The sequence below is a fragment of the Neophocaena asiaeorientalis genome, unplaced genomic scaffold (assembly GCF_003031525.2).
Source record: "Neophocaena asiaeorientalis asiaeorientalis breed wild unplaced genomic scaffold, Neophocaena_asiaeorientalis_V1.1 scaffold756, whole genome shotgun sequence".
Taxonomy (NCBI): Eukaryota; Metazoa; Chordata; class Mammalia; order Artiodactyla; family Phocoenidae; genus Neophocaena; species Neophocaena asiaeorientalis.
In genome coordinates, this window is record NW_020172477.1 from 282980 (window position 1) to 298646 (window position 15667).

General features: G+C 36.1%; 1 protein-coding gene across 1 annotated transcript in view; it reads left to right on the forward strand.

The window, feature by feature from the left end:
• The window catches only part of GFPT1 (glutamine--fructose-6-phosphate transaminase 1), a 48498-nt gene extending 34136 nt beyond the window's left edge, over nucleotides 1-14362 (forward strand). Inside the window, exons 14-18 of the mRNA XM_024738193.1 lie at nucleotides 11097-11211; nucleotides 11471-11598; nucleotides 12554-12721; nucleotides 13403-13564; nucleotides 14206-14362. Coding sequence (XP_024593961.1) covers nucleotides 11097-11211; nucleotides 11471-11598; nucleotides 12554-12721; nucleotides 13403-13564; nucleotides 14206-14250 — 618 coding nt within the window. The 3' untranslated portion in view covers nucleotides 14251-14362. The remainder of the gene's footprint in view (nucleotides 1-11096; nucleotides 11212-11470; nucleotides 11599-12553; nucleotides 12722-13402; nucleotides 13565-14205) is intronic.
• The last annotated feature ends 1305 nt before the right edge of the window (nucleotides 14363-15667 follow it).

Here is a 15667-nt window from a genome sequence, read left to right on the forward strand (position 1 = left end):
ATTGACTTATCTTTTTATTGAATCTTTCTTGATCTGTGAGCTGCCAGGGGAAATGCAGTTTTTTTGATTTCTAATTGTATCATTCATGAAAACTTAAATTTTCCTCAATGTTTTATTGTAATATTCAAACATACAGCAGAATTAAAAGAATTTTCATGAATACCTGTATACCCGTCACCTAGATTCTGCCATTAACCTTTTTTCTACAGCTTTATTGAGGTATGATTTTCATACCATAGTATTCACCAATTTTAAGTGTATATGGTTTTAGTAAATTTGGCTGTTTATCACCACAGTCCAAGTTTAGAAGACTTAATCACCTGAAAAAGTTCCTTTGTCCCCCTTTCCAGTCAGTTCCCACTCCTACCCCTCTGCCTCAGCCTCAGGCAAGTATTGCTTTCTCTTGCTATATTATTTCATTTTCTACAAATTTCTTATAAATGGAATTGTGTAATACATGTCTTTTGTATCTAGCTTCCTCCATTTAACATGACGTTTTGAGATTTTTTTCATGTGTTATTTGTATCAATAGTTTTTTTTTTTTCTGTAAGGCCTTTTCTAAAATCTTTTTGTTTTGAAATAACTATAGATTTATAGGAAGTTGCAAAGATAGTAGAGAAGTCCATGTACTCTTTACCCAGGTTCTTCCAATGGTTACATCTTGTATAGGAAAAGAAGCATCTTTTTATAGTATATACTGTAATTCTTTAAAAAAATGGCTTCCTGAAAAATTTTAGTATTATGGCAGCTTAGTCTTAGTTTAATTTTTCTTGGATTCTAAAGTAATTTTGTTTTCCTTAACTGCCATAGACATTCTGGGCTTGGAGTTATTTAAAAGTTTGGGGGTGTTTAGTTATAGATCATTTCTGAATGGCAAGTATAAGTTTATATGTTAATGGGTGATGAAAGAAATTCTAATTGATGCTGATCCCTGGGCTCCATGATAGGGCTAGCATAAGGATTCTATAATCTTGATGATTAATTCCCAACTTTGCCTGAAAAACTGTCAAGGTTAGAGAGATATTATTAAATTTCTCAGAATGTTTGACCATAGACAATTTGATATTTCTGTAGAAATCGATGGGTATAACTGTGCAGACTCAGTAATTCTTGTATGTTATTGCAGGTGTTTAGAAGTTCACCACAGTACTGACTTTTGTTGATTTTTTAAAAAAAATAAAGCAGTATAACTTTTATTTTTGGCTGAATAAAAAGTAAAACCAAGTTGAAAAGTTCAGAGTCAGCATTGTCCTGGTAAATTCTTTCAAACCTCAGTAATTCTAAATGTGAGGTGTAGCTTATTTTTTTCATAATTGGTTGCCTGGTATGTATTGATGAAATGAAAAACATGAAATTGGACATTAAGCTGAATGCAATAGAAAAAATATGTGCATTAAAGTTACTCTGTTTAATATTTGCTTTTAAAAACCAGTGCTGAGATGTTTTAAGTCCAAACAAAGAAGCATACTCTGTAGAATAACATTTTTATTTATGGGCTGGAGGAACCAGAATACTCACTATCTGATCATTTTGGATTGGAAACAATTTAGGTATCCCAGGAGTCCAAGATATTGGGTCTCTCCCTCTGTCCTGATAGTATATTTTGTGATTAATTGGTTTATTGAACAGTAAACTTCAGTAGAAAGAAGTAGACTGGGAAGGACTGGAACTTAGAATACAGGTATGATTGTTAGATTGGAGGCAAGGGACTGAAAATCCACGTTAGTGCTAAGGGGAAAAAAATCCCAGTGTGCCAGTGGAACACATAGGAGGACAGGGACAGGTAGCTGTGGAGGAATGTATGAGCACCTGGTAGCTGGGAGGTGCAGCAAGAGGAAACAGGGAATGTAATTTAACTACTGGGAAGGTAAGGAGCATTAGCAGACTGTGATTTTATTGTACAGGAGGCTCATTATCCACATCACGACAGGAAAATATTCACTCATGACGTGATCCCTTATCCAGAGAAGAGTAGTAGAAATTCAGCATATAATCTATAAAAAAAAACCCAGGATGAATTATTAAAGTTAAAATTATTCATAGCACTGTAGCTGACAATATCACAGTAATCCTAGTGATTAATAATAAAAATGTAAATAAAACCCTCAAATGCCTGGAACATAAAAACGTTTCTTTAAATAACTTGAGTTAGAACCATATCAGAATTGCCATTTAAAAAGACTTATTAGAAAAAATAACTATAATGAACAATATGGGTAAAAATTTAGATAGTGCGGCCAGAGTGATAGAAGTAAGGTTCATAGCATTAAATGCTTCAAAAAGAAAATGAACTGAGTATTGAACTCAAAAAGGTAGAAGAAGGAAACCCAATGAAGCAGAAGGAGGCAAATAATAGAGAAAAATGGATGAGTGAACAGCAAAATAGACAGCTTCAGGACCTTTATCTTGGTGGGCCTTAGCTGTTCTTCTGGAACCTTCCTAGGATTTTATCTGTATTACTGCAAAGCAAAAAAGGTGCCCTTAGAATCTCAACATAATGTTTCACTGTGACAACCAGTAGGTAAGGATTGACTCTATATGAAACGTATTTGCTATCCCTATTCTAGAAGTTCTATCCAGTTTAGTAAGAAAAATTAAAACAGCAGGAAAGGAGGAAACAAATTCTTATTTGCAATTGATATGATTGACTACCTGTAGAACTTAAGAAAATCAAGTCAGAAACTTCTTAGAATGAATAAAAATTCATGTAAGGTGCTTTATAGGAAACATATATAAAATAGAAGACAGAGTAGTGAAAATCACTGATGCTGAACAGAAAAAAGAAAAGAAGAATGAAAAGAAATGAGGACAGTTTGAGAGACCTCTGCGATAACATCAAGTGTACTGATATTCGCCGTATAGGGGTTCTAGAAGAAGAGAGAGAGAAAGGGGCAGAGAACATATCTGAAGACATAATAGCTGAAAACTTCCCTAACTTGGAAAAGAAATAGACATCCAAATCCAGGAGGCCCAGAGAGTCCCATACAGGACTTACCCAAAGAGGAAAACACCAAGACACATTGCGATTAAAATGACAAAAATTAAAGAGAAAGAGAGACTGTTAAAAGCATCAAGGGAAAAGCAAGAGATAACATACAAGGGAACTCCCATAAGGCTGTCAGCTGACCTTTAGCAGAAACCCTGCAGGCCAGAAGGGAGTGGCATGTTTTATTTAAAGCAATGAAAGGGAAAAACCTACACCCAAGAATACTCTAACCCAGGGGTCCCCAACACCTGGGCTGTGGAATGGTGCTGGGCTGTGGAATGGTGCCAGTCCATGGCCTATTAGGAACCGGGCCACACAGCAGGAGGTGAGTGGCGGGCAAGTGAGTGAAGATTCATCTCCTGTTCCCATTGCTCCCCATCACTCACATTACTGCCTGAACCATCCCCCGCATCACTTGCATTACCTCCTGAACCCTCCCATCCCCCCACCCCCCCACCCCCGACCGTGGAAAAATTGTCTTCCACAAAACCGGTCCCTGGTGCCAAAAAGGTTGGGGACTGCTGCTCTAACCAACAAGGCTCTTGTTCAGATTTGATGGAGAGATCAAAAGCTTTACAGACAAGCAAAGGCTAAAAGAGTTCAGCACCACCAAACCAGCTCTACAAGAAATGTTCAGGAAATTCCTCTAAGCGAAAAAGAAATGGCTGCAACTAGAAACATGAAAATTATGAAATGAAAAAGCTCATCAGTAAAGGCAAACATACAGTAAAAGTAGGAAGTCATCCACCCACAAAGCTAGTAGAAAGGTTAAAGACAAAGCAGTAAAATCATATATGTCCGCAATAAGCAGTTAAGGGATGCACAATACAGTTAAATGTAAAATATATCAAAAACAGTAATCATGAGAGGAGGAGAGTACAAATGCAGGGTTGTTAACATGCATTTGAAATTAAGAGACCAGCAACTTAAAACAATCACACACACATATATATACATATTGCTATATAAAAACTTCATGGTAACCACAAACCAAAAATCTATAATAGATATAAACCCAAAAAAGCAAAAGGAATCTAAACAACACTAAAGATAGTCGTCAAATCACAAGAGAACAAAATAAGGAAAAAGGAAAAAAAAAAAAAAAAGACCTACAAAACAACCCCCAAACAAGTAATAAAATGGCAATAACATACATATCATTAATTACCTTAGATGTAAATGGACTCAGTGCTCTAATCAAAAGAGAGAGTGGCTGAATGGATACAAAAACAAGACCCATATATATGCTGCCTATAAGAGACCCACTTCAGATCTAAAGACACACACAGACTGAAAATGAGGGAATGAGAAAAGGAATTCCATGCAAATGGAAATCAAAAGAAAGCTGGGGTAACAATACTTATATCAGACAAGATCGATTTTAAAGACTGTTACAAGAGACAAAGGAGGACACTACATAATGGTCAAGGGATTAGTCCAAGAAGAAGATTAAATGATTGTAAATATATATGTACCCAGCATTGGAGCACCTAAATACATAAAGCAAATACTAACGGACATAAAGGGAGAAATCAACAGTAACACAATAGTAGTAGGGGACTTTAACACCCCACTTACATCAGTGGACCAGTCATCCAGACCGAAAATCAACAAGGAAACACTGGCCTTAAATGACACATTACACCAGAGGGACATAATTGATATGTGTAGAGCATTCCATCCCAAAGCAGCAGAGTACACGTTCTTTTTATGTGCACATGGTACATTCTCCAGGATAGATCACATGCTAGGCCACAAAACAAGACTTGGTAAATTTAGGAAAATTAAAATCGTATCAAGGGACCTCCCTGGTGACGCAGTGGTTAAGGATCTCCCTGCCAATGCAGGGGACACGGGTTCGATCCCTGGTCCGGGAAGATCCCACATGCTGTGGAGCAACTAAGTCCGTGTGCCACAACTACTGAGCCTGTGCTCTAGAGCGTGCAAGCCGCACCTACTGAGCCCACGTGCCTAGAGTCCGTGCTCTACAACAAGCGAAGCCACCACAATGAGAAGCCTGCGCACCGCAGCGAAGAGTAGACCCCACAACTAGAGAAAGCCTGCACGCAGCAGCAAAGACCCAACGCAACCAAAAATAAATTTAAAAAGAAATTAAATTCATATCAAGCATCTTTTCTGACCACTATGCTATGAGACTAGAAGTCAACTACAAGGAAAAAACTACAAAAAACACAAATGAGGAGGCTAAACAACATGGTACTAAACAACCAGTGGATCACTGAAGAAGTCAAAGAGGAAATGAAAAAATACCTAGAGAAAAATGCAAACAAAAACATGATGATCCGAAACCTTTGGGACGCAGAAAAAGCAGTTCTAAGTGGGAAGTTTATGGTGATACCTCAGGTATAAGGTATTCCTCAGAATACCTAAGGAAATAAGAAAAAATCTCATATAAACAACCTAACCTTATGCCTAAACAAACTGGAGAAAGAAAAAGCCCAAAGTTAGTAGAAGGAAAGAAAGCATAAAGATCAGAGAAGAAATAAAATAGAGACTAAAAAAATAATAGAAGAGATCAATGAAACTAAAAACTGGTTCTTTGAAAAGATAAACAAAATTGATAAACCTTTAACCAGACTCATCAAGAAAAAAAGGGAGAGGGCACAAATCAGTAAAATCAGAAATGAAAAAGGAGAAGTTACAACCAACATTACAGAAATACAGAAGATCGTAAGAGACTACTACAGACAACTATATGCCAATAAAATGGACAACCTAGAAGAAATGGACAGATTCTTTGAAGATGTATAATCTCCCAAGACTGAGCCAGGAAGAAATAGAAAATTTGGATAGACCAATTATCAGTAATGAAATTGAACCAGTAATTTTAAAATTCCAAGTAAACAAAAGTCTAGGACCAGTGGCTTCACAGGTGAATTCTACCAAACATTTAGAAAAGAGTTAACACCTATCCTTGTCAAAATATTCCAAAAAATTGCAGAGGAAGGAACACTCTCAAACTCATTCTGTTAGGCTGACATCACCCTGATACCGAAACCACACAAAGATATCACAAAGAGAAAACTACAGGCCAGTATCACTGAAAAACATAGATGCAGAAATCTTCAACAAAATATTAGCAAACCAAACTCAATGATACATTAAAAGGATCATACACCAGGATCAAGTGGGATTTATCCCAGGGATGCAAGAGTTTTTCAGTATCCAGAAGTCAATCATTGTGATACACCACATTAACAAATTGAAGAATAAAAACCACGTGATCATCTCAATAGATGCAGAAAAAGCTTTTGGCAAAATGCAACATCCATTTATGATAAAAGCTCTCTAGAAAGTGGGCATAGAGAGAACCTACCTCAACATAGTAAAGGTCATATTATGACAAACCCACAGCTAACATCATACTCGGTGAAAATCTGAGAACATTTCCTCTAAGATCAAGAACAAGACAAGGATGCCCGCTGTCAACACTTTTATTCAACATAGTATTGAAGTTCTAGCCACAGCAATCAGACAAGTGAAAGAAGTAAAAGGACTATAAATTGGAAAGAAAGAAGTAAAACTGTCACTGTTTTTGCAGATGACGTGATACTATACATAGAAAATCCTAAAGACACCACCAGAAAGCTACTAGAGCTTTACAGTGAATTCGGTAAAGTTGCAGGATACAAAATTAATATACAGAAACCTGTTGCATTTCTATACACTAACAATGAACTATCAGAAAGAGAAATTAAGGAAATAATTCCATTTACCATCGCTTCAAAAAGAATAAGATGCCTAGGGATAAATATACCTAAGGAGTTACAAGACCCGTACTTTGAAAACTGTAAGACACTGATGAAAGAAATTGAAGACAACGCAGATAGAAACATACTGTATTCTTGGATTGGAAGAATTTTAATATTGTTAAATGAACATACTATCCAAGGCAATCTACAGATTCAGTGTAATCCCTATCAAAATACCAATGCCATTTTTACAGAACTAGAGCAAGTAATTTTAAAATCTGTATGGAAACACAAAAGGACTCCAATATCCAAAATAATCTTGAGAAAGAAGAACAGAGGTGGAGGAATCATCCTCCCTGACTTCAGACTGTACTACAAAGCTATAGTAGTCAAAACAGTATGGTGGTGGTACAAAAACATACACATAGAATAATGGAACAGAATAGAGAGCCAAGAAATAAACCCATGCACTTATGTTCAATTAATCTATGACAAAGGAAGCAAGAATATACAGTGGAGAAAAGTCAATCTCTTCAATAAGTGGTACTGGGAAAACTGGACAGCTACATGTAAAAGAATGAATTAGAACGTTCTCTAACACCACGTATAAAACTACACTCAAAGTGGATTAAAGACTTAAATGTAAGACTGGAAATCATAAAACTTCTAGAAACAAACATAGGCAGAATACTCTTTGACCTAAATCACCACACTATATTTTTGGATCCTTCTCCTAGAGTAATGGAAACAAAAGCAAAAATAAACAAATTGGACCTAATTAAACTTAAAAGCTTTTGCACAGCAAAGGAAACCGTCAGCAAAACAAAAAGACAACCTACTGAATGGGAAAAATATTTGCAAATGATATGACCAATAAGGGGTTAATATTTAAAATATATAAACAACTCATACAACTCAACATCAAATAAACAACTGAAGACCTGAATGCAAAATTGGCCGAAGACCCAAATAGACATTTCTCCAAAGAGTACATGTAGATGGCCGGCAAGCACATGAAAAGATGCTCAACATCGCTAATCATCAGAAAAATGCAAATCAAAACCACAACGAGATACCACCTCACACTTACCAGAATGGCTATCACGAAAAAGAACACAAATAACAAATGTTGACAAGGATACAGAGAAAAGAGAACTCTCATACGCTTTTGGTGGGAATGTAAATTGATACAGTCACTGTGGAAAACAGTATGGAGAATCTTCAAAAAACTAAAAATAGAATTATCATATGATCCAGCAATTTCAGTTCTCAGTGTATATCTGAAGAAAATAAAAACACTAATTTGAAAAGATACATGCACCCCAATGTTCACAGCAGCATTATTTACAATTGCCATGATATGGAAGCAACCTAAGTGTCTACCAACAGATGACTGGATAAAGAAGATGTGGTATTTATATATAATATCACACAATGGGCTACTACTCAGCCATAAAAAAAAAATGAAGTTTTGCCATTTGCAGCAACAGGGATGGACCTGGAGGGCACTATGCTGAGTGAAAGAAGTCAGGCAGAGAGAGACAAATACTGTATGATGTCACTTACATGTAGAATCTAAAAAATACAACAAACTAGTGACTATAACAGAAAAGAAACAGAGTCACAGGTACAGAGAAAAAACTAGTGGTTACCAGTGGGGAGAGGGAAGAGGGGTGTGGCAGTAGTATAGGGGGAGAGGATGAAGAGGTACAAACTATTATGTGTAAAATATGCTACAAAGTAAAACATGGGGAATATAGCCAGTATTTTAGAATAACTATAAATCGACTATAACCTTTAAAAATTGTGAATCACTTTATTGTACACCTGTAAATTATATAATATTATACATCAATTATACTTAAATAAAATTTTTTTTTAAATATACAAAAAGTTTTCTCTATAAACTGACAGTGACTACTTAGAAAAGTACGGGGGTGTGTGTTTGGAGGGGGGGGAATTCTATTTTTCAATAGCTATAAAAAATACTTAAAAATAAGTCTACCAGGAAATGTGTAAGATATCCATAAATATTTGTCAAATAAATGAAAACTATATAACTCTTTAGACTTTTAAATTCCTAACAAATTTATAGAAATATGATGTTTCTGGATGGGAATATTGTTTTATAAATAAAATGACAAATCTGGGACAGAATCTATAGTCCTGCAACATAGCTCTAGTGTATCAAAGAACTTAGGCTACAAGAAATGTCTCAAACTTGACATTTGAGAGATAGGGTGGGGCGAAATGGAGGGAAAATTGTGTATTTATAAAAATAAAAACAACTTAACATCTTGCACTAAAATTAATTTCAGATGAATAAAAATGTAAAGAAAAAAGAGAAAAGGAATGGAAATGGAAACAACAGAATTAAGAAAATTTAATAATGCTTAACTGATGTTAGGATGGAAGGACTATTTAAGCTTCAAAGCATGACATAAAGTTAAAAAATTAAAACTTCTATGTGAATAAACACCATTGTAAAAGGTTAACCTAAACTGGGAAAATGTATTTGAAATGTAACAATAGAGACCTTTTTAAGACCAACTGAAAAGAAAACAAACCCAAGTCAAAAAACAAGTGAAGAATAATGAAATTAACTTTCAAAAGAGAAAACATAAATGGCTAACAAATATGAAAAATAATCTTAATTTTTTGGATTCAAGATATGTATGGTGAAGTAGTCACGAGAGTACATTGTCCAGCAGTCTAATGGTAAAAATTCGTTAAAAGGGTAGTTCTCAATATTGCAAAGAATGTGGTAAAATAGGCATATCTCACATTCATATGTCGCTAACAGGAATCAAAATGGGCTTGGCAGTGAGACCGCAAGTTTTCAAATATTTACATTCTGTAGCCTCCGAAAATAAATGTCTCTTAGTTCAAATTTTCATTAATGAAAAGTTTGTTTTGAGCCTGTATGTCAGGCATTATGCTGAATGCTTTACATTTGTTTCGTTTAATTCTCATGATTATCTTGTAAGTATTATGTATCTTTAAGAGGTAGGCCATCTGAGACCCAAAAGGGAAAAAACTGCTCAAGGTTATTACACACTAGTAAACAAGATAGAAAGCATTCTGTCTTGGGAAAGTGCTTGTGATGTTAAGTAAGAATAAACACATGGGCTTCCCTTGTGGCTCAGTGGTTAAGAATCCGCCTGCCAATGCAGGGGACATGGGTTTGATCCCTGGTCCGGGAAGATCCCACATGCCGCGGAGCAACTAAGCCCATGCACCACAACTACTGAGCCTGCGCTCTAGAGCCTGCAAGCCACAACTACTGAGCCCGTGTGCCACAGCTACTGAGCCTGTGTGCCACAACTACTGAAGCCTGTGTGCCGCAACTACTGAAGGCTGTGCACCTAGAGCCTATGCTCTGCAACAAGAGAAGCCACCTCAGTGAGAAGCCCGTGCACTGCAACAAAGAGTAGCCCCTGCTTGCCACAACTAAAGAAAGCCCATGCACAGCAATGAAGACGCAACACAGCCAAAATTAAGTAAATTAATTAATTGGTTAATGAAAAAAAAAAAAATGAACGCACTTGGGGAATCCCCTGGTGGTCCAGTGGTTAGGACTCCTTGCTCCCATTCCAGGGGGCACAGGTTTGATCCCTGGTTGGGCAACTAAGATCCTGCAAGCCATGTAGCGTGGCCAAAAATAAAATTAAATTAAAATATAAAATAGAATAAAAAAAGAATAGCACAACTTATAAAATTACCCCTACTAATAATTTTCTTAAAAATATAAAGGGAAAAAATAGTAAAAATCAAAAGTAATTACTCACAGTGTTATTAATAATATATTATTAATGTAATTATTCCTACTAATAAGATTGGGGCTTATTCTTATTTCTATTTACTTTTCTACAATTGAACTTTAAAAAAATTTTTAGCCAAAATTAAAAAAAAAAAAGTAGTAAGAACAGGCAATAGACAAAAGTGAAAAATCAAAGAGAAAATTTTTTAAAAATCCAACAAAACCAGTGCAAGTACATTAAGGAGAGGCTTTTAAACCCTTATTTTTGATTTACATTCAAAGCTTATTTGGTTATGCACATACAGATTTACTCTCTACTTACTGTCCTTTGGTTCATTTCTCTTCCTTTCTTGAGGGTACTGTATTAGGGATTTCATAAGCATCCACTGCATTATAAGGAACTTATATTTGGTATTTGGAAATAAAGGTTAAGTTATTTGCTCAAATTCGGAAAAGGAGAACAGTGGTAGATTTCCTAAATACTGGTTTACTTTGCTGCTACTAATGCTGTTTTTAAAAAAATATGCACTTAAACCAGTGGGGATTTTTTTGTTTATTTTCATCTTTTTAAATTAAAAATTCCAGCTTCTTAAAATACAACTGCAACTAATTCTTCTGCTTTTTTGTGGTATTTCAGGCATACACAAGCCAGTTTGTATCCCTTGTGATGTTTGCTCTTATGATGTGTGATGACAGGATCTCCATGCAAGAGAGACGCAAAGAGATCATGCTTGGATTGAAGCGGCTGCCTGGTATGAAGATACTCACACACTCTACTTGTTGTCTAAGGGAGTGGGAAATAAATGGGTGAAGCTGTGGCTTGTACCTATTTAGTCAGCAAGATCTTTTTACTTTACACCTGTGCGTTTAAAAACCCCACAGTGATAGCACAGAAGATTAGAAACGTTGGTCTTTTATCGGTTGCTACCCATATGTTATTATTATTATTATTATACTGGTTTAGTTTATTGTCCTCTTTTCATAGATTTTGCTAATATTACTTCTCAACAGATTTAATTAAGGAAGTTTTGAGCATGGATGATGAAATTCAGAAACTGGCAACAGAACTTTATCACCAGAAGTCAGTCTTGATAATGGGACGTGGCTATCATTATGCTACTTGTCTTGAAGGGGCCCTAGTAAGTCTTCTCACTTACAATTTCAGAATGTTGACTTATGGACCTGGCACATAGCCATACTTTTACTTATTTATTTATTTTTAAAATTTTATTTATTTATTTATTTTTGGCTGCATTGGGTCCTCATTGCTGCACGCGGGCTTTCTCTAGTTGCGGCGAGCGGGGGCTACTCTTCATTGTGGTGCATGGGTTTCTCATGGCGGTGGCTTCTCTTGTTGCGGAGCATGGGCTCTAGGATGCGCGGGCTTCAGTAGTTGTGGCACACTGCTTCCATAGTTGTGGCATGCGAGCTCTACAGCACAGGCTCAGTAGTTGTGGCACACGGGCTTAGTTGCTCCACGGCATGTGGGATCTTCCTGGACCAGGGCTCGAACCCGTGTCCCCTGCATTGGCGGGCGGATTCTTAACCACTGCACCACCAGGGAAGTCCCAGTCATACTTTTAGACTGAATGAAATAGGTAGAAGTTTTACAAAAGTGCCTTTATATTTATGCATTCTGATTTGTTTACCTTGAGGTATAACAAAGTATAACAGAATACTTAATTCAAAAGTGAAAATCAAGAAGACTACATTTTAGCATGATACCGTGGGTTTAGCAAGGAACTTGGGTTATATTTTTGTCCAAATATGAATAAAATAAATATTAAGTTCTCTAGGTGTGAGATTTACTTGAGGTCAAATATGAAGCAATTGGGAGATCAGTTACAAAGAAATATGAGTACATTCATGACAGTCTAAACTCTTCAAAAAGTCCTTGTGGACTTCCAAATAGTTGTTGACATTATATTTAGAAATAACGATCAGTTAACCTGTTAGCTATATTTGCACATCAGTGATCCTTTAATACTTTCGGATAAATAGACAGGGACTTCAGACATCAGATGTCTTGTGTAATATTTAAAGAATGGGTTTTTGAAAAACAGTCTGAGGACTAATCTAGTTTCTTCCTATTAGAAAATCAAAGAAATCACTTACATGCACTCTGAAGGTATCCTTGCTGGTGAGTTGAAACACGGCCCTCTAGCTTTGGTGGATAAGTTGATGCCTGTCATCATGATCATCATGAGAGATCACACCTATGCCAAGTGTCAGAATGCTCTTCAGCAGGTGGTTGCTAGGCAGGTAAGTCAGGAGCTGCTGTGAGGACATCTTGGGGGGTTAAGGGTTGGGTCACTAAAGCTTATTTGAACTTTATGGCATTTAAAGTGATAGACCAGTACCCATCGGGTGGCTTACAAAACATGCTTAGGTTTGCATGTGAGTAATCTGAGATACTCAAGGGTTTTGACAGGACCTAGCTCAGTTCTCATAATACCAGAACCAAGATCAAAAATGAGGTCTTGGTCTCCAAGTCCTGTCTTCTTCAATCAGTGTATGCTGTTCTCTTTTAATTTAACATTCTCAAATGTGTATTTCAGGAGGAACTAGATTTTACATTAATATTACTGGTGCTGTGCTTAACTGAGTTTTCTTCAGATCATTTGGCTTTGTATGTACATTTCCAAAGATGTTAATCTCTAGTCACAATGTAGTGGTTACAGACTTGGGCTTTGAAGGCAGGTAGTCCTAGAATTAAGTACCAAGCCTGGTATTTCTTAGTTGTGTGAGTTTAAGAAAGCACTGAATCTTACAAAGCTTCTGTTTCCTTGACTGTGAGTGAGACTTACCACATGGGATTGTGAGTTTAAATAAGCCTATGTCAGTGAGGCCACGTGTGAATCGTGCAGTGCAAAATTTGCATGCTCATGTGTTACAGCCCTGCTTTTGCTTAACCAGTGATTGCGAGTGTGGTTTCTTTCCCAGGGGCGGCCAGTGGTGATCTGTGATAAGGAAGACACTGAGACCATTAAGAACACAAAAAGAACAATAAAGGTGCCACACTCAGTGGACTGCCTGCAGGGCATACTCAGCGTGATCCCCTTACAGTTGCTGGCCTTCCACCTGGCTGTGCTGAGAGGCTATGATGTAAGTGGTGGACCGCTTTGGTCTGGCTTTTCACCCTGGTACATTTTGATAGTTTCCTTCTAAATTTTTAGCAATAGAATTTGAGAATTCCCTCATACATATCTCTGTCACTTGTTATATTTCCATGGCCCAATTTGTAGGTTACAGCCTAACATTTTCATACCCATGGACTTGAAGGAAACTTGGACGTTACTTCCATGACTGGAGATTACCTGTTTTCTTTCTGTGTTTCTTAATGAGGTAGCTATTGGAAATTCTTTATTTGGGACTTTCTCACACACTGCAGGACTCTCAGCATTCCTGGTCCCTCATTCATTGTGATAACCAAAGTGACAATCAAAACATCTGCTCTTATACATTTCTAGTGTCCCCTGAGAGGGATGCCACCTCATAGAGGACCACAGGAGTTTTTCATGTGCCGAACTGGCTCCTTTGGAATTCTTCTTCCTGATTTCAAGTCTTTTAAAGATATATTACTATCTTTTCTAATCTAATTCTTTGTAGTCTATAGTAAAGATGGTTAATGAACATGTTTTCTGTTTTATGTTTTTTATAATCAAAAATAATTTGCTTATAGCTATTCCCCCCCCCAATATCTGTATAATCTCTCAAAAATTGCTGGGTTTTTTTTTTTTTTGCAGGTTGATTTCCCGCGGAATCTAGCCAAATCTGTAACCGTAGAATAAGGAACATCTGAAACTGGGCAATTCAGCAACACAAGACACCTTTTGTATTTAAAACCTTGATTTAAAATATCACCCCCTAAGCCTTTTCTAGTAAATCCTTATTTATATATCAGTTATAATTATTCCATTCAATTTGTGATTTTTGTGAAATTACCTCATATTTTCCCAGTAATTTGTGAGGGAGTTTGAATAATGGAATCTATATTGGTATTGGTGTCAGAAAGAGATTTAGCTCTCATTTTCATTAAAGGATGCTGCGTATTGGATTTCCGGGCCCTCCACTTCAATCTGAGAGGCGGCCAGTGAAAGAGTAGTGCATTTAATTGGAATATTTAAAGCCAACAGCAATGTACTCGGACATTTAATTCAGTTATAGAGAGAAGATGCTGTGATTTATTTGGAAATTTGTTTGTTATTTTGTTTTTAAATCAAACTGTAAATCTTAAAAACTGAAAACTTTTCTTTGTGGGATTTCTAAGTTGTTAACCTTAGTCTCTCAAACTTATTGCCTGTTATCTGTATGTCAAGGTATCTTAGGAAGATAAATAGTATAGTAGTGTGTTGGTTTTCTCCAGCCCTTGATAGAAAATACTTGCACAATTTCATAGCACAAACTTTAAATTTGAGCTGCTTTGTACAATTGACAATATGATTTTAAGTTTGAAGATGGGATACGTACATGTTGTATATCCTACTCCTTGCTTTTTCATCTCCTGAAAGTGGTTTTTAATTTCCTCGTATCTGTAGTTTTTTTTTTTTTTAAATTACTGCTGAATGACATTTTATCTTATTCTTTGAAATCACCACACAGAGTTGCTATCAAATGTCTCAATACCAATATATTCAGAATTCTCTTCAACTTTGTCCCAGAGAAGAATTACCTGCAGTTAATTTTAACTTCTCTCACTGCCTTGTTGCATCAAACTAGTAGTACCTTTGTGCCAATTTGGAAGCTCCTTGCAGTTGTTTGGAAGATTTACAAGTCTTTTGACTAATCATTTGACTCTAAATGTATACGATGGGCTAGAATTAGAAAAAGCTATATGCTTTATACTGATATTAATGAAGGATTATATAAAATTTAGTATTACTTTCTAGGAAGTTTTCTCTGTATATTCTGTTCTACTCCTGAAAAATATTTAGGAATGAAGAAGATATAAATAATACTGAGGTGCCTTCAGCTGGCTAGTGTCAGAAATGGAAACTTACAATTTAGATTAAAAAATTTAAAGTAGAATATTAGCTTGACACCCAAAAAGTTGTAATAATTTCTTCACGGAGCTTTTTTGGCCACACCTTGGGCGTTACAGGACAGTGTGTTTATGTTTTGGTTAAGTCCTTCTCTTTCAAAAGTTGTCACTTTTAAATTGTGAAGGTAAGATATTTAGTATAATTAAGTAAGCTCAGTCTTTTCCTT